Source organism: Bos indicus x Bos taurus, chromosome 13 (genome assembly GCF_003369695.1).
Source record: "Bos indicus x Bos taurus breed Angus x Brahman F1 hybrid chromosome 13, Bos_hybrid_MaternalHap_v2.0, whole genome shotgun sequence".
In the NCBI taxonomy this organism is placed as follows: Eukaryota; Metazoa; Chordata; class Mammalia; order Artiodactyla; family Bovidae; genus Bos; species Bos indicus x Bos taurus.
The window spans coordinates 4685021-4709504 of NC_040088.1; the positions used below are offsets into that span (position 1 = coordinate 4685021).

Consider the following 24484-nt stretch of genomic DNA (forward strand, 5'->3'; position numbering starts at 1 on the left):
GAGGGACTGGTCCTAGCAACCCATGGGGTGAAGGGAATGTGGCAGAGACGAGATTCAGGGACCCCTCCCTGCCTTCCTCCGGATCTGTAGGAACTGGAGGGTTGAGGGTCTGTGGGCGGAGCAGGAAGACCCCTGTCCGCAGAGGCCTCTCCACTGGCTGAGAATGAGGGCAGCGGGGAACTGTCCACTCCTGCCCGGAAGGCAGACTGCAGGTCCTTGAGGAGGAAATGGAGGGCGTCTGAAACAACCCCAAGCCTTCCCCTGGGCTCCCCAGTAAGCTGGGAACCAAAAGGCAAAAACCAGGGAGGGCGGGACACCAACACCCAGGAGCATTCATCATGTGAATGATGAACAGCAGGAACTGTTCACTCTTCAACCTCATTGCATAGGTGATGAAACAGAAAAACCACATCATCTGGCCAAGGTCACAAGCTGCAAAGTGGGAGATGGTCGATTCTTTGGGTCTGAGGCCACCTGCTAATACCAGACGTCTGCAGATGTGTTCCAGTGGGCCCATGCAGAGCCAGCCTGTGTCACGCTTAAAGCCCCAGAAGTACAACCAAGCTAGGTGCCAAGATCTAGAGTTGCAGGCATTCGCCTTAGAAACTCAGATTTCTAGCTTCTTGTGAAAAACAGAGGCCCCAGCCACACTGAGCCCATGTTCCACGTGGCAACAATCAGCTGGAGCCAGGTGACAATGGCCTCGTTGGGTTAACCACAGTCCCCACCACTCCCTAAAGTCTCCCCAACATGGTGTCCGTGGCCACACCCTACACCGTTTCATCTTCTAGGGGAGCGGGAGAAAAGGAACACATTTCTTTTCTTACATCCAACTCACTTCACATCATCACGTCACAGACATCTGAGTTCATGCTTGGGCCTACTGCTCAGAAGAACAAAGATGGCAGGGAAGAATCAGTACTATCTGAGCCTCTGCTGGGACGAACCTCCAGCCAGGATTATGGACCTGGGAGCCTGTCATCTCCACTCCCCAGAGCTGGTCTCCGGAGCCCAGAAGTCTGGGCAGCAGATGCAGGGGGTTATCACAGAGCAAACGCGGCTGTCCTGGACGAGGCAGGGCCCAGAAAGGAGAGCCAAATGCACTTGACCTAAGAACACACGCCAATGCCAAATGCAACTGCTGGGCTGAGGCCAACAGGAAGTTTTCTCCGCCTACGTGAGAGAGGGGAGAGTCCGCTCCCCACCAGAAGGTGGGCCCAAGGCCACTGGGGTTTCGGAGGGCCCAGACAAGCTGCCCAAGGCCCCGAGGGCACTGAGCTGAGCAGCCTCACAAATCCAGTTTCTGTGGATAAACTCATCAGTGGCATGACCCTCTGGTGCTTTGAAATTGACGCCGCCTATGACCTCAGTAGCTGCTATTCATGGGTCACTTAAGACATAGTAGGCACCATGCTAAGCAATTATTATTAATTGAGTGCAAATGATACACAGTAAAGAGCCCAGGCCTTAGCCAGCGGCTTGATGAACTGGTACATGTGTTTACATCTGTGGAACCAGACCAATGCATGGAACACCCCTTGCTCTGTAAGACTCCCTCTAGCCTCCTCCCAGTCATGAGCACCCTCCCAAAGCTAACCTCTATCTGACTTCCATCACAGGGAGTGGTTCTGCCTGTTTTTGAACTTCAGATTACGGAGCTCCACACAGAAAGTGCTCCTGTGTCCAGCTTCTTTCTCTCAACAGCATGTCTGTGAGAATCACCTGTGTTGTACATGGCTGGTCATTCTCTTCCATGGCTGTGCATCCCAGTGTATGAATAAACAACAGCTTATTTACTCAATTCTTTTTATTTTTCAGTGATGCCACAAGGCTTGTGGGATCCTAGTTCCCCAACCAGAGATTAAACCCGAGCCCTTGGCAGTGGGAGCACCGGGTGCTAACCTTTGGACTGCCAGGGAATTCCCTATTTACTGGTTCCTACTGCTGACTGGGGCTTCCCTGATGGCTCAGTGGTAAAGAATCTGCCTGCCAATGCGAGACACATGGGTTCCATCCCTGGGTCAGGAAGATCCCCTGGACAAGGAAATGGCAACCCGCTCCAGTATTCTTGCCTGGAAAATTCCATGGACAGAGTATCCGCGGGCTACAGTCTATGGGGTCACAAAAGACTCGAACAACTAAACAACAGCTGCTGACAGATACTAGGTTGTTTCCAGTTGAGAGTACGACGGACAAAGCTGCCATGAACATTTATCTGCAAGTCTCCGAATGCTTGTTTTCACTTTTCTTGGGTTATTATCTAGGATTAGAACTGCTGGGGTGCAGGGTAAGTGTATGTCTGACTTTATAAGAAACGGCTGTGTGTTCCACGTGACTGTCCCTTTGCGTATTTCCACCAGCCAGTGAAGGGGAGTGTCAGCTCCCTACACCCTCACCCACACGTGCCACTGTCTTTTGCGTTCTGGTCATTCTAGCGGGTGTAAAGGGCACACCCTGCCTTGTCTATTCCTCATGGTAACTCTTTGGAGATGGGTACCATGTGCAGTGGGTGAAAGACGGCCACACATTCTGCACATTCCTTCCACGAAGAAGAGGGATCTATGTCCTTTCCCTTTGGATCTGGGTAGGCTGTGTGGCTCCTCTGACCAGTAAGATATGACAGAAGTCACGCTGTGTCAACTGCCATACCCAAGCATACCTCTATGTTCTGTTTGTTGGAATGCTGGCTCTGGGAGGCCAGACTGCCATGCTACGAGAAAGCCCACGCGGCCACGAGGAGAGGCTGTATGGAAGAGACTTGAGCCAACTAGTGCCCGGCCACCCAGCCCTCCCAGCTAAGACATCAGACAAGTGAGGGAAGGAGCCACCCTGGACGGCCTCACCCCAGCAGGTGCCACTTGGCTCAGACCAACCATACCCTCTGTGCTCTGTCCTGGCCCACGTGATAAACTGGTGGGTGTTTCACATCATGAAGTTTTGGGGCAGTCTGATGCTGCCACAGATACTCAGAACCAACCACCATCTCCATTTTACAGAGGAGGGAATCCAGGTACAGAGAGGTGACATACCGTGGCCACAGCCTCACACTGGGAGGAGTCAGAGCTTGGGGTGAAGTCAAGAGGCATTATATCCCAGATCAGAAAAGGTGGTGAGCACACGTGTGAACGCTGGTTACTTAAGAGTGATCCGGGACAGACTGGCGGAGAACTTAATTCAACAGACTGGAAGCTGGACTCTCATTTCCAGGAGCCTGATTTCATCAGAAACGAAGTGTTTCTCTCTGGACAGCCACCAGGGAGACCAGCCTCTCTGGGACCTCTAACCTGATCGGTGTTCACAAAGGCCCAAGCAGGGGACAGCACTCCACGCTGGGACATCGCCTGCCTCCCACAGGTCCCCACTCGTCCGAAGCTTGGATCAGAAGAAAGAAGGAGGTCCCAAGCCAGGGCCACTAGCTGGATAGATCTCTTTCTCTACCATGGAGTCCATGACACCTGAGCACAGACACACTGGATAAGCTAACCATCAGCTGGCGGGACTGAGAGGATCTCTATAATCTAAATATCATCAGTGCAGAGCCTCCTCATAGTGACTGCAAAAAAACAAAAACAACGCCTCCAAGGGCCACAAAGGCATCATTCTATTATGATGTAGACATGCTTATTTGCATATAAGCACATGGAAACAGTCTTCACTTTGACAGAAGTACACTCCATTCCATTTCTTAAAACACAGGACTCTCTTGGTCTGTTTACTATGTGCCTGCTTTCAGTAGGGCCCGAAGTACAGAGAAATTTTCTCTACCACAAAAGACACACACGCAGGATGGATGCCGCTGGCAGGTGGCAGGGGAGTCAGGAAGGCTCCCATGGGGACGGTGACGAGCTGCAGAGCACGTGTGCTCTCCACAGGGGGCAGCCACTACCCAGCTCGGCTGATGCTGGCCGGGTGAGGAAAAGCACCCAAGGGGTGTGGGGGGACGCGAGTGGAAGACAGATCTTTGCTTTTCCAAGAGAAGCTGGAAATCCACTTTTTTTTTTTTTTTTTTTTGCATGACATTCTATAAATGTCAGCCGCTTAGTCCTCCTTTCTTTTTTCCCAGAAGCATCCAACACGTCTGCAGGCAGGATTGGGCCCACAGGTCATCCTGCGACCTCTGTATTTAAAACCTTTGCATCAATGCATCTCTAGACTTTGAGTTCAGAAAGGACCTTCTCCATGCTGCATGCAACCTTGGGCCTCCTGTCAAGACAAACGCAGGCTTTGGGAAGCCTTGACGTTTTTAAGGCTAGTAAGGCTAGTAAGGCCTGGGCCCCTCTCTGTCTATCCAAGCGGGCTTTCATCCAGAGCTCTCATCATGGGTGGAGAGTGGGTCTCTCGTCACAGGAGGAAGATGGGCTGGGATTTGAGATCAAAGATGTCTCAGGATCACCGGTCCCTACCACCTTCGCAATCCCCCTGCTGCGGGGGCCCACATCGGTCCGCTGCGCCCAGCACACCGCCCCCACAGACCAGTCCCTCTGCCTGGATGCCTGCCACCCTACCCCCCACTCCCAGCAACTGAATTCTTCTCGTTCCTCTTTCAAACCCCAAATTAATCACCACCTGTTCTGCAAAGCCTCCCCAATTTTCCAGGCACAATTTAACACCTCTGCTCCTCATATTTTTTTTTAAAGCAAACTGAGTCTTGGGATTATGTGCCTGGTTCCTTCTAGAACCTCTTTCCCTTTACAAAGCCTCCCATTTGCACCTGGAACACACCTCCAGGCCAGCGCTGATACACAGATCGGTTTCCCCGGTAACCTAGGGGATCAGAGACAGGGGGTGGGGGCAGGGAGACAGATTGGTCTCTCTCTGCATTCTCAGCCTCTTCACGTGACCAGTCGGAGAAGGTGAACGATGTTCCGATGAAGAAACGACTACTCAGGCTGTTCAAAGTCGGTCTCGTTACCTGGTTCCCACCTGGACCCACACCTGAACTAAAAAATCGGCCCTCAAGAGAAACACACACGCAGGTCCTCGTGGGAACGTCTGTTGCCTGGTTCACTGCAGCGTCCCCAGCGGCTGGCGCAGGGAGGCGCTCAGATGTGTGCCGAGCGTCGGGGGATGGAGCTGCACCCATCATGGAGGGCTGCTCTGAGGTGAGACGGGAGGACACGGGAAGCACGCTCCGGACGGAGTCTGGCACAAAGCAGATGCTCAACAAACGTGGCTCTCCGGGCTCTCACCACCGCATCTCCAGACACCCGGAGCCCTTCCCCACGGCCGCGCCCAGCTGGGCTTCCAGTGCTCCGGGGAGAGGCAGGCCTGCTCCCAATATGGAGCTCAACCCTTTGGGCCTCCAGGCAGAAGCCACGAACCCTGGCTGCTGGTGTGCCTTTAATAAGCTTGGGAACTTCCAGAACATTCTGTCAGTGCTCCTCAGGGCCCCTCATCTATCTGGCAACAATCCTGCAGACCTTGTCTTCCTGGCCCAGGGCACCATCTTCCCCCCAGCCAGGAGGATCCGTCTCCACACAACAGGGGAGGAGGCAACAGCGGAGCCAGCCAAGGATTCAGGAAGGCACTCCATGCCCGGCCCCGCCAGGGCCAGGGCCCGGCCGGGAGGCTCCCCCTGGGCCTCCCAGGCCTGAAGCCATTTCCTGGCTGTCTCCACGTTTGCCTGGTGAACGGCGCCGAGCGAGGAAAGTTAAATATAGGCTTAGCATCCCCGCCGGTCGGCGCCCCGCATCGGGGCCGAGAGCGCCACCTGGTGGCCCGCTCCCGCCTCCTCCAAGGAGTGAAAGCGTCTGGGGGAAGGGCGTTAACAAGATGGCCGCCTCGGGGAGCCTTGTGTGGAGAGAGAGAGGGAGAGGGAGAGGGTGGCTTCCCTAGGCCGGCCGCTGCCCACGCCTCCTGCTCGCTAAGCCACCTCCAAGATGGCTCCCCAGGGAGGCCCAGGAGGGCCCTGAAGCCTGGCCCGGGCCTCGACCCGCGCCTCCCAGGCAGGCCCTCACCATGTCAGCCAGGCACTCACCATGTCAGCCAGGCTGCAAAACTCTTCCAGCCTGAGGAGCAACCCCTCGATGGTCTCCTCCACCTCCTTCGCCTGAAAAGAGACAATATCCTGGAGATTAGCAAGTGGTTTCCAGGGAGACAAACGCCCTTCATTTTCTTTTTCTTTTTTTTTTAAGCAAACTAAATCTTAGGATTATCTGCCCAGTTCCCTCCAGACCTCCTTTCCCTTTTCAAAACCTCTCTAGCCTCATTTGAAAGCTGGAAGTGCTGGTGGCAGTCTCGACGCCTGTGGACGCCTCTGTTTAACTGCTCTGGTTAAAGCCACTTCGGACCATCCGCTCTATGCAGTTCTCAAAAGAGAGGAGATAAATAAATACCCACAGGAGATAACAAAGTGACCCTTATCACCACCCATGGTCCAGATAAGGAAACTGAGGCTCAGAGAAGTAAGGGAACCTGCTCAAGGGGCCCACATTCTCAGGTAGGTTTGAGTCCCCAGCCTCAAAGCCTGCTCTTATCAACACCGAAAAATGCCTACTGAGAAACACCATGGAGAGAAACAGTGAGCTGCAAGAGAGGCAGAATATAAAACTATCCTTGTATGAACACCGAGAAATGTACATGTTTCAACAATGGAATTTCATTCCATCTCATTTCAACTGGAATGACATGTGTGTGCATGCTAAGTCAATTCAGTCGTGTCCGACTCTTTGCGACCCTATGGACTATAGCCTGCCAGGCTGCTTTGTCCGTGGGATTCTCCAGGCAAGAATACTGGAGTGGGTTGCCATTTCCTTCACCAGGGGATCTTCACGACCCAGAGATCCAACCCGAGTCTCATTATGTCACCTGCGTTGCAGGCGGGTTCTTTACCACTAGAGCCAGCTGAATGACATGTACCAAACTGCAAATAGTTAGGGGGTTAGCCGATGCAGGAGACACCAGAGATGCAGCTTTGATCCCTGGGTCGGGAAGATCCCTTGGAATAGGAAACAGCAACCCACTCCAGCATTCTTGCCTGGAAAATCCCATGGACAGAGGACCCTGGTGGGCTCGTCTATGGGGTCACAGAGTCGGACATGACTGAGCGCGCACACAAGGAAGCATACTTCCCCTGGGCTCCCTGGTGGCTCAGCGGTAAAGAACCTGCCTGCCACTGCAGGAGACACAGGTTCAATCCCTGGGTCGGGAAGATCCCCTGGAGAAGGAAATGGCTACCCACACCAGTATTCTTGCCTGGGAAATCCCATGGACAGAGGAGCCTGGTGGGCAACAGTCCGTGGGGTCACAAGGAGTTGGACACAACGTAGAGACTAAACAACAACACTTACACTAAAAAGTATTTGTTGTTTACCTGAAATTCATACTTGATGGGGGATCCTGTAGTTTATCTGGAGACCCTATTCATAGTGTGTGTTTAGCCCTGGGGAGTAGGAACTGGAGAATACGGTCTGACATGGGAGCTTTGAGTATTTTATGTCATGTGAAGGGTCCAAAACTCAAAAGTTACCAAGACCATGCAGTAAGGCAAATGAATGAAGCAGGCCACTGGGGCTCGGAGTGACTCGAGAAGCACTTGCCTAGTTCGAGAGCAGCCAGCCACTCAGAGAAATCAGGAAACGTGAGGCCAGGGTTGCCAGAATCTTCCATTTTCAAGAGAAGCCAGAAATTTTAACTTTATAGAAAATGTCCCGATTTTTAAATAGTGGCACATTTATTTTTAAAAATTGTTTTTCCTTTTTAATGCTTCATGGGCCAAGCAAAACAGAACATGAAGGGTCTGCTTCAATGACTTGCATAAAGGAGTAGTTTGAACCCTTTTCCCCCTCAAGCATGTACTATTTTCATGACAAATAAAATACCTGCTTTTTTGTCTTTTTCCCCCCTAATAACCAGGCATCTTGGAAGGAAGTTCAGTTGGAACATGAAGTACTTTCTCTGGCTTAAGAGGCCGAATTGCTCGCTGCAGGGAGGTGTTCCCAACCGTTTCTGGGCAGGCCTGGCACTGCCCCCTCACCTGAAGGCTGCCCTCAGCGCCGACTTGTCCCCAGAGAAATGTTTATACAGTGCAGAAGCTGCCGCCTGCAGCCTAGGCTGTCGCTACCACAACCAAATAAACGGCTGCGCAAAAAAACCTCTTTCCGGCTGGAGTATAAATAGTACAGAGCTGCAATTTTAAACTCTGGAGCCTTCGTCTCACAGCTGGGACTATTTCTGTGCCTGACTTGGGGAGGCTTGACAGGGGAAGGGGACCACAGTGGAAGGGGGGCTGGAAACACACAGGAAGGCCCCCCCACCCCCCAAAAACAAAAGCATGGTTTTAAAAAAATGTCCTGAATGCACTAAGGGAGAAAGGAGCCGAGAGGCCACTGAGCTGGGAGCGGGGAGGTTGGTGGTTCCTTCGGACCCAGAGGAAAGCATGAGAGACGGGAGAGGGCACAGATCTGTGATGGAGCACAGTCTAGATGAGTCGAGTCGAGTCTGTAGCCCGCCAGGCTCCTCTGTCCATGGGGTTCTCCAGGCAAGAATACTGGAGTGGGTGGCCATTCCCTTCTCCAGGAGATCTTCCCCACCCAGGGATCAAACCCAGGTCTCCTGCATTGCAGGCAGATTCTTTACCATCTGAGCCACTAGGGAAGCCCCAAAAGTGAAAGTGTTAGTTGCTCAGTCATGTCCGACTCTTTGCCATCCCATGGACTGTAGCCTACTAGGCTCCTCTGTCCATGCGATTCTCCAGGCAAGAATACTGCAGTGGGTTGCCATTCCCTTCTCCAGGAGATCTTCCCGACCCAGGGATCAAACCCAAGTTTCCTGCACTGCAGGAAGATCCTTTAGTGTCTGAGCCACCAGGGAAACCCCAGATGATCTACACCCCAATCCAAACATGCCTGGGAAGATGGAAGCCTGGAGGGACACGAAGGACCACTGGCTGGGTGGCCTCTTCCCAAGACACACGTGCAGTTCTTTGCTCACAGGAAGAGCTCTGGACCTCTCCGAGCATGTTCAGGAAGGAAGTAAGTCCTTAGTTCCAACCCCATCTTCCCTCTGCCACCTGGGGGACCTTAACCCAGTGGCTTCCGCTGGGCATCTGGGTTGGCTCACCCAGGACAAGAAGGGCCACACCCACTTGGCAGGGTTGCTAGGTTAACCTCACACTGGGGCTACGTCCTTTAGCAGGGTGTGGGCACACAGTAAGCATGAATAAACCTCTCACTAGATAACAGAAGTGGCAAATCACTACACATGAATTATCTCCTTTGATTCTCACAAAAACTCTCTTCTGCAGGTGCCATAATTTCCCCCTTTCTATGAATTGAGAAGCAGAGGATCAGAGAGCTTAAGTCATCTGTTCAAGGTCACACAGCTAATATATCCTGAAGCCAGCGTCCGACCTCTCTGACTTCAGAAGCTGGTAAGGACCAAGGTGCTCTCTGGGGAGGGGGAAGGTGTGCCCGCCTTATGCTTCCTGTCAACTATGGCCACGCTCACCCCCCACCGTCTCCGCCTGGTGCTCAGGGCGGTCACAAAGCAGCAGGAGGGGAGTGAAGAAATGATCTGCTGACTGCCTGGTCAGCTGAGCGAAGAACAGGCCCTAAGACATTCCCAACCAACAGGGGAGGATCAGCCACCCCACTGTGCCCCACAAATCATTCACCGGACAATTTTCTCCCAGAAAGGGGCCCCAGAAATACGATTCCTGCAGGCTGAAACCCACATGCCTTTTTAACCCAGCCCATAAGCAATATGAATGCCCTCACCATCCTTTGCAACTCCCCGGGCAGAAACTGTCCCACTCTGAGGGGAGGGAAGCAAGTGGTTCCTCTTGAAGTGACATTCAGGGCTTGACCAGTGGGGATGGCAGGTGGGCATTTTTTAATAAGTGTGAATTACAGCATTTACTGCCTTCTTCCACACCCCCTGATTTCTCCCAAAGTGCCAAGCCAAGCTTCCCAGCCGAGTGTGCCAAAAACCGAAAAGAGGCTGGCCCTGTCCACCAGTGACTGGCACAAGAAACACAAAAAGATCCTCCGCCATCTGTTCTTCTCCAGCGCCACAAGTGGAAACTCCACTGTCCAGGTGCTCAGGCCAAATACTTGGGAGGATCCTTGGCTCATCTTTCTTTCCCACCGCCCCCCCCACCCTATCCATCTTCTATGCAAACCCTCTCAGTTCTGCCTTCACAATACACCCCAGATCCAACCACTCTGGTGCAAGGCACCACTCTCCCTTGCTGGGACCATTGCAGTAGCCTGTTACTCACTAGTCCCCTCCTTCCTCTTTTGCTCTCCTTCAATCTGTTCCTCAGAGATTCTGTTAAAGCCAAAGCCCTCTTCAGCTCAGAATCTTCCACTCTACCATTCTCAGCCACTAGGATGGCCACGATCACAAAAATGGCAAGTGACAAATGTTGGTGAGGATATGAAGCAACCCTTAGCACCTGCTGGTGGGACTGTGAAGTTGTGCAGCTGTTTTGGAAACAAGCCTGGTTTGGAGACCAACCTCTAAAGGTTAAACATAGAGTTACCCTATGACCCCGCAATGTACCCAAAAGAACCGAAAACAGAGGTTCTTACAAAAAAAACCTTTTACATTATTCCTAATAGCCCAAAAGTGGAAACAACTTGACGTCCATAAACTGATGGGCAAACAAGTGACACGGCACAGGGTGGGGTGCTGTTCAGCCATAAAAAAGAATGAAGCTCTAATACATGCTGCAGTGTTGATAATCCTTGAAAATAATCCTTACACGATTCCTTTTATGTGAAATGGCCAGAGGCGGCAAATCCACAGAGACAGAAAGTGCGTTAGTGGTTGTCTCCCCGTGGAATCGGTGGGGGGTCGGGGAGGGGAGCAGGGAATAGTTGCTAATGGTTATGAGATTTCTTTTTTGGGTGATGGAGATGTTCTGGAATTAGGTTGTGGTGATGTATGCACAACCATAGTGAATATACTAAAAACACTGAACTGTATGCTCTAAAATGGTAAACTTTATATTGCATGGATTATATCTTAACTTTGACTGTATCTTCCACCTCAGTCAGCAAACACCTACTGGAGGCCTCCCCAGCCCCACACCATCATGACCTCATCACTGACTGCTCACTCCCCACCACCCACGCCAACCGTGGTCCTCACCCCAGGGCCTTTGCACTTGCTGTTGCCGTCACTGGCAAAGCTCATCTCACCCTTCCTTCCAGCCTGTGCCCATATGCTTCTCCTTTGTGAGGCCTTCCCTGGTCTGTGGCTTTCCTGCCATGCCCCATCCTGCGCCAGTTTCTCTCTCTCTTTAGCCTGTATTACCATTTACTACATATTTCACTTGTTTGTTGTCATCTTCCCTCAACAGAATGAAAGCTCCTGGTGAACAGAGGTTTTCGTTTCATTTACCTGGGTGCCCCTAGGGCCTAAAATAATGCCTGGCACATAGTAGGTACTTGTGTTTCCTAAGATAGCCTTCCAACTCTCTCCATGTCTTTTCACAATACGACCTTGCCCCTCTGCCCATGGGGAGGCAGCATCATTCCTTTCCACCCCTGAACTAGCCTGCGACTTGCTTTGACCAATAAAATGTGGAAGCAACACACTGCTCTACATTCGACTCCGAGACTAGAGGCCCGGCAGCTTCTGGCTCACCCTCTTGGAAGACAACAGCAGGCAGTTCTGGTCTTCTGAGAGGCCTCGGGGGAGAGCAGTCCCGGAGAGTGAGAGGCCGTGGAGGAGAACCGAGGCACCCCGCCTGCCAGCACGACCGAGGCCACGTTGGACCTTCGGCTGCCGCGGACCCCAGCTGTCTGCAGCCACGTGAGGCAGCCCACCCAAGGCCACAGACAGAATGGCTCAGAGGAGCCCGCCAACCCGCACAATCATGCACTCTAAACTGGGGGTCGTTTTTATCCACTGAAGTTGGGGGTGGTTTATTACCTGGCAACCGGTAACCAATATAATGCTCAATGAATATTTGTTGCAAGAAAGAGGGGAGGGAAGAGAAAAGAAAAAGGCCAGAGGAAGGAGGAAAAGTGCTCTCTTGGAAGAGGGACGGCCCGAGAACCGCGGCCTCGATGAGTGGTGCCTGAGTCCCGCTCTCCCATTCCTGGCTGCGAGGTCCTAACTATGCCTCTGACCATCCCTGTGCCTCAGTTTCCCCATGTGAAAGGGTGTGTGTGGGGGGAACTCCTCAGACTTTCTCTGTCTTGAGCTGGAAGCTGAAGAGGGTCTGGTAAGTTCTTTGTCTAGGCTACTCTTGGCAAGATGCTCCACCCACACAGGGGAGGACTGTGACCCACTAGGGTCTCCAAACTCAGAAAGAGACGGAAGCCAGGCAGGAAATGAATACTAGGGAAGGAAGCCAAGCTTACGATGCTGTTTTCCTCACATTGCTTATTTCAGTTTCCCACTTTTGACAGAGACTTTTTAGTTTCCTCTGAGAAACAGCAGCATCACCAGCATAATAAATGGCAGCTGACACTCAGGCAGGAAGACAAAAGGGACGGGTGGAGACTGTGGCAAACAGAGGCCCCTGACCCCATCTAAAGAGGACAGCTGCCGCTTGGTTTGAGCGGATCATTCCAGGTGGGAATGCACCAAAACTGGTTTTATTCAAGATGAACGGTGATAGAGGTCTTTATACAAACTCTCCCAATTTGCAAATGTTGACAACTAACCTAAAAAGCTAAAAAACACTGTGACAGTCAAGCTCCGGGAGATGGCGAAGGACAGGGAAGCCTGGTGCGCTGCAGTTCAGGGCGTCACAAAGAGAAGGACACGACTGAGCGGCTGAACAACGATGGCCAAGCAAGCCTCACTGCAAGCTGAATGCGGCCTTCACCCCTCTGGCTTATCAGTCTTTAAAACACAAACATCGATGAAATGTCCAGAACAGGCACATCTTTAGAAGCAGAAACTAAACTAGGGGCTTCCTGGTGGTGTGAGAGTGAAGAGGGCCAGGGTTTCTTCTGGGGACAAAAAAAGTGTTTTAAGACTGATTGTGGTTGACAGTTGTGCAACCCTATGAATAAACCAAAAGCAGTGAAATTACTGAAGCCTTTAACCGTGTGGGTCACAACAAACTGTGGAAAATTCTTAAAGAGATGGGAATATTAGACCACCTTACCTGCCTCCTGAGAAATCTGTATGCAGGTCGAGAAGCAACAGTTAGAACTGGTCATGGAACAATGGACTGGTTCAAAATTGGAAAAGGAGTACGTCAAGGCTGTATACTGTCACCCTGCTCATTTAACTTATATGCAGAGTACATCATGTGAACTGCCAGGCTGGATGAAGCACAAGCTGGAATCAAGATTGCCGGGAGAAATATCAATAACCTCAGATACGAAGATGATACCACCCTTATGGCAGAAAGCGAAGAGGAACTAAAGAGCCTCTTGATGAAAATGAAAGAGAAGAGTTAAAAAGCTAGCTGAAAACTCAACATTAAAAAAACTAAGATCATGGCATCGGGTCCCATCACTTCATGGCAAATAGATGGGGAAACAATGGAAGCAGTGACAGATTATTTTCTTGGCCTCCAAAATCACTGCAGATGGTGTCTGCAGCCATGAAATTAAGATGCTTGCTCCTTGGAAGAAAAGCTGTGACAAACCTAGATAGTAATATTAAAAAGCAGAGACTTTGGCAACGAAAGTCCATCTAGTCAAAGCTATGTTTTTTCCAGTAGTCCTATGTATGGATATGAGATTTGGACCATAAAGAAAGCTGAGCGCTGAAGAATTGATGCTTTTGAACTATGGTGTTGGAGAAGACTCTTTAGAGTCTCTTGGACAGCAGGGAGATCAAACCAGTCCATCCTAAGGGAGATCAGTCCTGGGTGTTCATTGGTAGGACTGAAAGTCCAATACTTTGGCTACCTGATGTGAAGAACTGACTCGTTAGAAAAGACCCTGATGCTGGGAAAGATTAAGGGCGGGAGGAGAAGGGGATGACAGAGGATGAGATGGTTGGATGGCATCACTGACTTGACAGACATGAGTTTGAGCAAGCTCCAAGAGTTGGTGATGGACAGGGAGGCCTTGTGAATTATATCACAATAACACTGCTTACACACACTCTCTCTCTGTGAGAATCCTTCCAGAAAACACAAGGTCCGCTCGCCCAGGACAAGGCCGCTGAAGATCTACACCTTTTGTCACAACATTTTTAGAAAAGCCAGACGTTAGGATTTTTATGTGAAAACTCCACTTTTTTTAGGGCTGGCGTCTACTTAGCATTTTACAAATCAGATCACTGGGCCAACCAGAGGACACCCACGTGCAGCCAGACCAAGTCTGGGGGGTCCGGGTGGGTTCAGCTTTTGCTTGACACTTGGTGCTTCGCCTGACCTTGTCCTCTGTCCCCCAGCCAGGCTGGGCCACAGTCCACGAGTGCAGGATGGGGGTGAAAGTGAGCCCGGCCCAAGGACTGCGAGGCCTGCCCACACCCAGGGCAGGCAAATTAGGAATGCCGCCTCTTCTCCAAAGGCACTCATGGCGGCCCCTTCAGACGGCAATGAAAGCAAAGGTCTTTAGCAGAAGCAGTCTTGTCTCCGTGCACAGGATGAAAGGGCTGGACTGCCACGAGTGAAGGCCTGGAAAGAGCAAAGGAAGGAACTCTCCTTCCTTGCGCTGGAATCCCAAACCCAGAGGGGCTGGCCCATCATGTGATAATCCACTTCCCAAACAGGAGACGGGGAACTCCTTCCTCCAGGCCCCCAAAGCAGCCCAAGTAAGCGTTCCCATCCCCAAGGGACCCTTGACCTTGAGGTCTAAATGTCCAGAAGGGCTATTATTGCCATGACCCTGACAAAAAGGTTAATTTGGCAACAGCAACTAAAAGAAAAAAAATTTTTTTTAATATTTATTGATTGATCTTTAGCTGCATTGGGTCTTAGCTGTGGCACATGGGCTCAGTTGCCTCGCAGCATGTAGGACCTTAGCTCCCTAACCAGGGATCCGACCCAAGTACCCTGTGTCAGAAGGCAGACTCTCCAACGCTGGACCACCAAGGACGTTCCCCTTAAATTTTAGATGTATGTATCCTTGGACCCTGTAAATACCCCATTGAGGTATTTATCCTCCAGACATATTTGCACAAACGCAGAATGATATAAGTACAGAGATACTCATTGTAATAGACTTTGTGACAGCAAAAGGAGAGGAACGGTTACCTAAATTACCATTCAGACCGACAATGAGATTGTTTGGCGGCTAGAAGCAACTGGCGCGCTCGCTGTGCACTCGCATGTAAAGCTAAGGCACAGCGAGTGAAGACCGAAAGATGCCGATGGGGCGGGGACGTGGGCGGGGCCGCGGGCGGGGACAAGGGGCGGGGCCTCGTGGGCCCGTAGGCCAAGCCCGGCAGGGCGGCGCCTCACGCATCCCTACGCGGTCACAGGGACCTTTGGATTCTGTACCATGTGCGCACATTTTTTATTTTTAAACAAAACCTATTTAAAGAGAATCAACTCCGGGCTTCTCTAGTGGCTCAGTGGTAAAGAATTCACCTGCCAATGCAGGAGTGAAGTGAAAGTTGCTCAGTCGTGTCCGACTCTTTGTGACCCTATGGACCATACAGTCCATGGGATTCTCCAGGCCAGAATACTGGGGTGGGTAGCCTTTCCCTTCTCCAGGGGATCTTCCCAACCCAGGGCTCGAACCCAGGTCTCCCACATGGCAGGCGGATTCTTTACCAGCTGAGCCACCAGGGAAGCCTGATCCAGGAAGATCCCACATGCCGAGGAGCAATGAAGCCCGTGTGTCACAATTGTGAGCCTGTGCTCTGGAGTCTGGGAGCCGCAACTGTTGAAGCCCACGCACCCCAGAATCCGTGATCTGCAACAGAGAAGCCACCGCAAGAGAAGCCCGCACACCACAGCCCGAGAGGAGCCCCCGCTCGCCACAAGCCGAGAAAAGCCTGTGTGGCAGTGAAGACCCAGCACAGCCAAAAATAAAATAATAAATACAATTATTTAAAAATCAAAACTCCAATCCACTTAGAGGAACCCACAGGCCAAATGTCCACCACATTTGCCCCAAGGAATCAATTCAGATCCTGAAACAGTTTAAGAGAACCGGGGGCTCATGTGGACCATGCAAGGAGCAACTATATTTTGCAAACTAAAAACTGGGATCTACGGTTGGCCTCATGTACACAGATAGAGAAAGTCAGCCCTGGACTTCCAGGCCTCCAGGAGGTCATGCTAGTGAGAAGAACTCACCATCTTCTGCACAAGTGGAGGCTGAAACCACCCTCCTGCAAACACAAAGTAGAATTATCAGTGCATGTCCCACCCCCACTCCCACCTGTTCAGAGAGCCCTGCGGGTGGGCGCGCCTCCCTTGCACTCTTACTTCCCAGCACCTGGTTCGGAGTCCACACCCAGTACCGGTTCCAGAAACACCTACAGAATGAATAAATGGATAATCGCAGCTAATGCCACAGACCACCTACTGTGGGCCAGACTCCGAGCGCACATCACCTCACCCAACCCCACAGCTCGGGAGGACGGGCAGAGGGGGCGCAGGGCTGAGATCCGAACCCAGGCCCTGTGACTCTGGAGCTGACCTCCCACCACGCAGCCTGACCAGGGCAGGGGTGCTGGTGGGGTTGGGGGGCACACATCTGCAAAGGATGCTGCTTCAATGGATATGCGAGGAGTCACTAGCCGGTGCTGTAGACACCGCAGCAGGCAGGATCGAAGGGTTTTCTGCCCTCTGCGAGTGGCGGGGAGCCAGCACCCCAGGCCTGTGGCAGGTCCCGCTTGCAGGGAGGCGAGCTGTGAGCTACCCACCAGGCTGACCATCAGAATCTCCAGAGAGGGCTTACAAGTCCAGATCCCCAGGCCTGGGGTGCCTCCTGGGTGCCCCCAACAGTCAGCAGCCACGGGGACTTTCCAACAGACAAATCAGTCTTGGTCACCCCGGGCATTTCAATCCTGCTGGAAAGCTTCCAGTATTCCAGTGCCCAGGAGGTGCCCACTCCAATGAAATGAGGGTGTCAGGGGTGGGAGGCAGGCAGCAGTTCTCGTTGTTGGTGGAGATCACAGATGAGGCCGATGTGAGGCGCAGGTTGGGGACCACGCCCTACACCAGGGCTCACACCTTGGCCATACTCCACCCCACCCCCTAGAGACGGGTCTATCTTAATCTCTTATTTATAGGAGCATGAAATAAGTGGTTTCCTTAAAGTTTTTATTTACACCACACACACCTCTGGGCATCTTCTTTTCTCCCCTGGCTCCAGAATGGTGTGTTCAGAGCGGCTCCTGCTGCAACCATGAGGTCTGCTGTGCAGAAGCATCCCTACGTGACCAGCCTGCATGGGTGGGTACCAGGGTTACTTCCCACGTTTGGGACTCTGTTTCCAAGCTTCTTGGTTAGTGCTGAGAATCAGCAGACTGGGAGCTTTTAGCCACGGTTCCAAGGTGACCCACCCCCAAAACCCAGATGTCCTGTAATAAGAGACTATTCAGAGTCGGGAATGGGTCCTTCCACTGCTGGACAGTTCAGCCTGGGGAAACATGAACTTTCTTCTGAGAAACACTACCCTTCTCCAAGCGCCTACTTTGGCCTTGACTCTCACACCCCCGAAAGCTCTGATTCAGAGAGCCTGGCCAGCTCGTCCACCTAGATGTCCACATCTGTGATACCCCTGCGGCCACACCAGGCCCTCCAACTCGTTCTGGCACTACACTAAGTCCACAGACCTGATCCTGTCTTTCTCCTGCTCACATCCAGCTTGGCTCTGCTCACAGCTCCATCCATGACCCCTTAGAATCGAATTCCAGACTCCTCCCTTTGGGCCCTGCCCACTCTCTCCTTGATCACTGAGGTCCGCCTACTCGGGCACCTCCTGAGTCATCATCCTTCCTTGCTTCTAGCCGCACACGCAATGCCAGATCTCTGCCTGGTGGTTCCTTCCAGTCCTCCCTGTGTGTCTCCATCACAGCCCCCAGGTGTCTCCGCTGGGGCATATACCACCGTTCGATACTCTGTAGGATCGTTCCTTGCCAGCTCATCTCCTGTGCTTGAGGGCAGGCACTGCATCCATCTCGCTGGCCTCTCCCCTGTGCCTGGCACACTGTCTGGCCCGCAGCAAGTCCACCATAAGGATCAGAGGACTAAACTAACCCAGAACTATATCTCGAAACACAGTAGACTGTGCCCTGGAACCCACCCACAGAGTTCTAATCCGAACATCCAAAGTTTGAGCAGAAAGGGGACTAGTAGGTCAAAAGAATAAGACACATGCCAGGGTTCCCAGAGGCACGTGGCGCCTACAGGTTGGACCCAATAAACAGTCTCTGCTTCCACAAAGAAACGGTCTCTCCTACATTTTGTCTTGAGACCCAAGGGCATTTGGGGCTAACTCATGTCTTCCTATTTCAGTCCAGACTCCTGGTTTGGAGAAACAGTTTCCTCTCCTCTTATCATGACTATAGAACGTCACAGGTTCAAGCACACGGGTAGGTGGTAACTGATGCCAGCTTCAGTAGAGGGAGACAATAAGGAGGGGTGAGGACTGTGGCAAACGGGACCACCACTAGGAAACTGGGACCGAGGATTTCCAGACTGTCCGTTATTTTAAACAAACAGGAAACTCAGATTTTTTTTTTCATGAATATTCTCCATTTAAGAACCCCTTTGGAAAAAGGGATTAAACAACAACAAAAAAAGAGCCCCTACGTGAAGCGAACCAATCATATCAGAGTTCTGGATTCAGCCCCTGGGCCACCAGTTTGCAGCCCAGGACCTCATTCACGGGTTAACTCTCCCCTCTCATCTCTGCCCACTCAGGCAGAGCAAGTGTGAGCAAGTGAAGTCCTTCACTTCCTTCCAGGCAGACCATGAACCCCATCTGTGGGCCAAACCTGTCCTGCATCCCAGCACAGGAACCAAAGGGAACTCTGAGTCTTGTCACGAATTCCCCCCTGGATGGGTATCAGGACTCAGCCATCCAGGAGAGCCCCCAAGAGGCAAACATCTCTTTCTCTCCTTGCCATCTTGAAGCAGATTCCGGAGACCCTGCCTGAAATTTCCCCCAAAAGAGGAAGTTCAAATCAGAAAGAGAGAGAAAGTAAACCACAAAAAAGTTGGTTGGACAGAAAACCCCAAAACCCTAGAAAGAGTGAAATGTTCCCCAGTCAACTGGTCAACACGCAGCCCTTCAGCGGCTCCTCCGTCCAGGGAGGCAATGCAAAGTCCTCTTTCTGGTCCTCTCACTGGCCCCACCCTGCCCCACTGCCCCACCTTCTACCTGCTGTTCTTCTCCCCTCAGGATTACCATGCTTCATCCCACCCCAGGGCCTTTGCAAGTTCTGTTTCCTCTGCCTGGGACATTTTTCTCCTCCCTCTCAGGCTGGTCAACTCCTATTCATGCTTCAGAGCTCAGCCTAAACTGATGTCGCCTCAGGGAAGCCCTCCCTGACCACTCCCAGACAAAGTGGGGGTCTCTCTGCTACTCAGCCTCCTGGATCTCTGTGCTCCCTCTTCCCTGCAGATTCCTCAGGGGTTTGGAGAGGCTTTCCCAAGTCTCCCAGACACTCTCTACCACATCACCCATGCTGCATTCCCCATGGCATTCATCACAACCCAGAGGTTTTGTGTGTTACACGTTTACTGAGAGTAGGGCCATGAAAGTGGGGGGCCCTTGTGTGGTTCACTCCCAGCAAACAGCAGGGGTTTGAGGTGTTGAAGGACCCACCTCCCTAGAAACTCCAGGGCACCCCCAGGACTAGAGTCTGAGACTCCGACTGGGCTGCTACAGGAGGCTCCAGGCACCCAGGCCTGATCCCAAACCAGGCTTCCCTTTCCCAGCTCATTTGCCCATCTCTACAAACAGCTGCAGCACGGGGGAACTGCTAATGAATTAAGCTTTAAGTAGACGCTGCAAGTGACTCCACCCGGGCCGTTTTTTGCTTCTTTTGGTAAATAAACTTCAGCAAGAGCCTGAAGTGCCTTTATTGCCGCGTGGAGCTACGGGGAGTTCGGCTCTTCATTACAGCCCTTACAAATGAGCATGAGCCAGCTCATGTCTGAGTTAGAGAGAGCCCCGAGTGAGCAAATGAAGTGAATGCATGCAGCTTCTCCTGGAGGCTGTCCCTAATCAGACAAAATGAGGCTGAGCCCCTGGGCACAATGACATCTTGCTGCTGAGAGTAAGGTGGACAAAGAACAAGAAAGACGCTCAGGTTACTTAAACCCTTAAGCAGGTACACAGCCTCAATGCCCATGCCTGGGGGCGTGGTTCAGAAATTACCAGACATCCACAGGATGTTGCTTATTTGGTGAGGGCCTCAGGTTTCACAGTTATGAGGCTGACATAGCAACATCCTAGCCACTGGGTCACTGCCAGGATTCGATGACACAGTCCATGAACAGAGTTCAGCATGCCGCTGGCACATAGTATATGCTCAGAAAATAGGAGGGATTATTATGTAATGGTAGTCATGTATGGATGTGAGAATTGGACCATAAAGAAGGCTGAATGCCAAAGAATTGATGTTTTCGAACTGTGGTGCTGGAGAAGACCCTTGAGAGTCTCTTGGACAGCAAGGAGACCAAACCAGTCAATCCTAAAGGAAATCAACCCTGAATACTAATTGGAAGGACTGATCCTGAAGCTCCAATACTATGGCCACCTGATGCAAACAGTCAACCTACTGGAAAAGACCCTGATGCTGGGAGAGACTAAACACAGACAGAAAAGAGGGCGACAGAGATGGTTGGATGGCATCACCGACTCAGTGGACACGAGTTTGAGCAAACTCTGGGAGATGGTGAGGGACAGGGAGGCCTGGCACGCTGCAGTTTATGGGGTCACAAAGAGCTGGACACAACTTGCCAACTAAACAACATTAAGTAATGGCAGGACACTAGGAAGGTGAAGAACGATGAAGACCTACACTCTCCAGCATGGAAGCCGCCAGCCTCTCACGACTACTGAAAGTGAAAGACGCTCAGCTGTGTCCGACTCTGCGACACCATGGACTGCACAGTCCGTGAAACTCTCCAGGCCAGAGCACTGGAGTGGGGAGCCTTTCCCTTCTCCAGGGGATCTTCCCAATCCAGGGATCGAACCCAGGTCTCCCACATTGCAGGCAGATTCTTTATGAGCTGAGCCACTAGGGAAGACCGTTACGACTATTAAAGGCTTAAAATGTGGCTGGGCCACACCTAGGTGTGTTGTAAGCGTGATATTCCAAGCCTGGTTTTGAAAACTTAGTCCAAAGAAGAAAATGTAAAAATCTCATTGATGGAGAAGGAGATGGCAACCCACTCCAGTATTCTTGTGTGGAAAATTCCATGGATGGAGGAGTCTGGTGGGCTACAGTCCACGGGATCACAAAGAGTCAGACATGACTGAGCGACTTCACTGGCACTATAGTTTACTCATTATTCAAACTGTCCCCAAAAATAAGTGTGCCTTGAATTAGAAAAAAAAATAAAAAAAAACAAAAATATCACTGAATTCTTTTTACATTTATGACATGCTGAAAGGACATTTTGGAAAGTTATTTTAAATATATTGAAACTTGTACATCTTAACCTTACAGCATTGTATGTCAATTAGATCTCCATAAAACTGGGAAAAATATATTGACAATTTCACCTGTTTCTTCTCCCTTTTTGTATGGCTCCTAGAATATTTAAAGTGTTAAAAAAATAAAATTATTGGCTCATATTTGGCTCAAATTATATTTCTATTGGACAGCTCTTACATTCTGACATGGAAATATGTCCATACTATTTTTTAAACTGAGATAGAATTCACATACTACAAAATTTAACCTTTTAAAGTGTACAATTCTGTGGTTTTCAGTGAATTCGCAAAGTTGTGCAACCATAGGCAGTAATTCCAGAACATTCTCATCACCCTGAAAAGATACCTTGTGCCTTATCATTAAGTCACTTCCTATTTGTCCATGCTATTTTGAATAACGAAAAGCAAGTTGCAGAACAGTATTCTAGTACCAAGCGGGGTTTTTGTAAAAACTAATTAGGTGTAATTGTTAGTATACATGCCTGCCTACATTTGTAAATGCATTTTTAATGTGCTTGGCACGATGTACACCAAACTGTGGAAGATGATTATCTCTGGGAACCAGAACTGGAGTGCGAGAGAAAGACAAAAGGTGCTTCCTCTTTATTTTAAATACTTGCGTAACACTTCTGAGATTTTAAAAGAGAATGGGTTGACTTTCTGGCCCTAAATAACTCCGGGTGAACTTGGGTAAACAACTTTTTCATGGCACTGTCAACATACTGGCTTCAGCTGGAAAATAAAGAATCCAGCGTTAGATCTACTTTTTATTCTGTGCTTTTAAAACAGCAAGAACAGCCAGAGATGAGGTATTTTTCCTCCTAGCAACAGAAGCGGACCGAGGCCGGGTGCGTCCTCACAGACGCAGCCTGCCTGCCTCCTGCGGGAATCTGGCGTCAGCTCAGAGCCGAGCAGGCCGAGCGCGCGGGCAGAGGCGGGACCAGGGCTCGGCCGCCCCGAGGGCCCGGGTTTGCAAAAGGCATCGGCTCTCGGCGCGCCTGCCTCTGGCATCCCGGCGGATGCCGGTGAGGGCGAGGAGCGGGGGTGGAGAGGGGAGAGGGGATGCTCAGGTAAGGATGGGAGGCGAGTCTGGGCCCCTGAGAGCCGTGTTGGCTGGAGGACGGGGCGGGAGCGACCTGACGCGCATCTCTGGGTGACCCTGGGCAGCCACCGCGCCGCCGAGGAGGAACCCCGGGGCCCCCCGTGCGTCCCCGGAGCCCCAGCGCCAGGTACGAGAAAAAGCTGCGGGGAAGCCCAGGGCCGGGCTCAGCGCTCAGGGGTACCCCCACCCCTATTCGTCCACTCCCCTGCTGGGGCGCGCGGCCCTGGACGTCCCCCCTCCCGCAACCCCGAGACCCGCCTCCCCCACTTCCAGCCGCGTCCCCTACCTCGGCCCCGGGCTCGGGGGTCAGGAAGACCGCGAGCTCGCGCGCCCCGCCGCGCACGGGCTCCGGCCGATCGGCGTCCACGAGCAGCATCACGAGCGCGGCAGGGTCCGGCCGGCGGAGGCTGCCCGGGAGCCCGACGCCGTGTCCCGGCCTCGGAGCCCCGCCCCCGGCCCGCTGCACGCCCCGGGGCCCGCCTGGCGGAGGCGGGGCCGCTGCGCGCCGAGCAGAGCGCCGGGCCGAGTGGGCAGCGCCGCCCAGTGGCGCGCGCGCTCCCTGCGCCGGGCCCCCGCACCACCTGGCAAACCAGCGTCCCAAACTCGCTTCCAGACGGCGATCACCGGGGGCTCCTTTAAAACGCCCCACGTCCAGGCCACACACAGTCTCTAGGGCTGGAACCTGGACATCTGCATGGTTTGATGCTCGCCAGGTGATTCTGACACACCGCTGAGTTTGAGAACCGTGGGTACAGACTACCCTGTTGCATTGAAATCCAGTGGAGCAGCGGGTCCCAGCTCCCATAGCACTTTAGAGTGGACCGGGGAGTTTGTTGAAGGAAGGAGAAGGGGACAGAGGATGGGACGGTTGGAGGGCATCACCGATTCCTTAGAGTTTGAGTTTGAGCAAGCTCTGGGAGTTGGTGAAGGACAGGGAAGCCTGGCGTGCTGCAGTCCATTGGGTCGCAGAGCGTCAGACACGACTGAGCGACTGAACTGAACTGGGAAGTTTCTAAAAGCCCGGAAGTCAGACCTCACCCCAGGCCTATTCAGGCAGAATCTCTGGAGGTGGAGCTTGGGCCTCAGTAGTTTGTAAAGCTCCCCGGGTGGTTCCAGCGTGCATTCAGGATAGAGAACAGCTATCTTAGAGGAGCCTTTCATTTAAAGACCACCCCTCCCCCATCACCCCGCCCACCAGGCCTCTTCTAGGACAGCAGCTTGTTTGCGCCTGGCTGACAGTCCTAAAAGTTAGGGAAGCTGGTGTAGCGATCCTCTTCCTCCCTGGGGCAGATTTTAAAGTAAACTCCACATGGAATCCTTAAGCACACTAAATTTGACCCCCACCCCCTAAGAGGCTAGTCTAGACTCCTTAGAGGCTGAAGAGGGTAGGGTCCAAAGCAATGCTAAAATTGTTCAGTCGCTCAGTCTTTGCGACCCCATGGACTGTAGCACGCCAGGCCTCCCTGTCCATCACCAACTACTGGAGCTTGCTCAAAACTCATGTACATTGATTCGGTGATGCCATCCAACCATCTCATCCTCTGTCGTCCCCTTCTCCTCCCGCCTTCATTCCTTCCCAGCATCAGGGTCTTTTCCAGCTCTTTGCATCAGGTGGCCAAAGTATTGGAGCTTCAGCTTCAGTCCTTCCAGTGAATATTCAGGGTTGATTTCCTTTAGGATTGACTGGTTGGACCTCCTTGCTGTCCAAGGGACTCTCAAAGAGTCTTCTCCAGCACGACAGTTCAGAAGCATCTAGTCTTCAGCGCTCAGCCTTCTTTATGGTCCAACTCTCACATCCATACATGATTACTGGAAAAACCATAGCTTTGACTAGACGGACCTGCTAGTGAGTCAAGTTTTTTAAAATGTAAGGAGGTATCCAGAGGTCTAG

The 24484-nt window shown here is 52.0% G+C and overlaps 1 protein-coding gene across 1 annotated transcript in view; it reads right to left on the reverse strand.

Annotated features, from left to right (window-relative positions):
* BCAS4 (breast carcinoma amplified sequence 4) overlaps window positions 1-23398 on the reverse strand; it is a 56890-nt gene extending 33492 nt beyond the window's left edge. The window contains exons 1-2 of the mRNA XM_027558203.1: window positions 22880-23398; window positions 5978-6049 (exon numbers count right to left, since the gene is read on the reverse strand). Of these exons, the coding sequence (XP_027414004.1) occupies window positions 5978-6049; window positions 22880-23398 (591 nt within the window). The remainder of the gene's footprint in view (window positions 1-5977; window positions 6050-22879) is intronic.
* Window positions 23399-24484: the final 1086 nt, after the last annotated feature.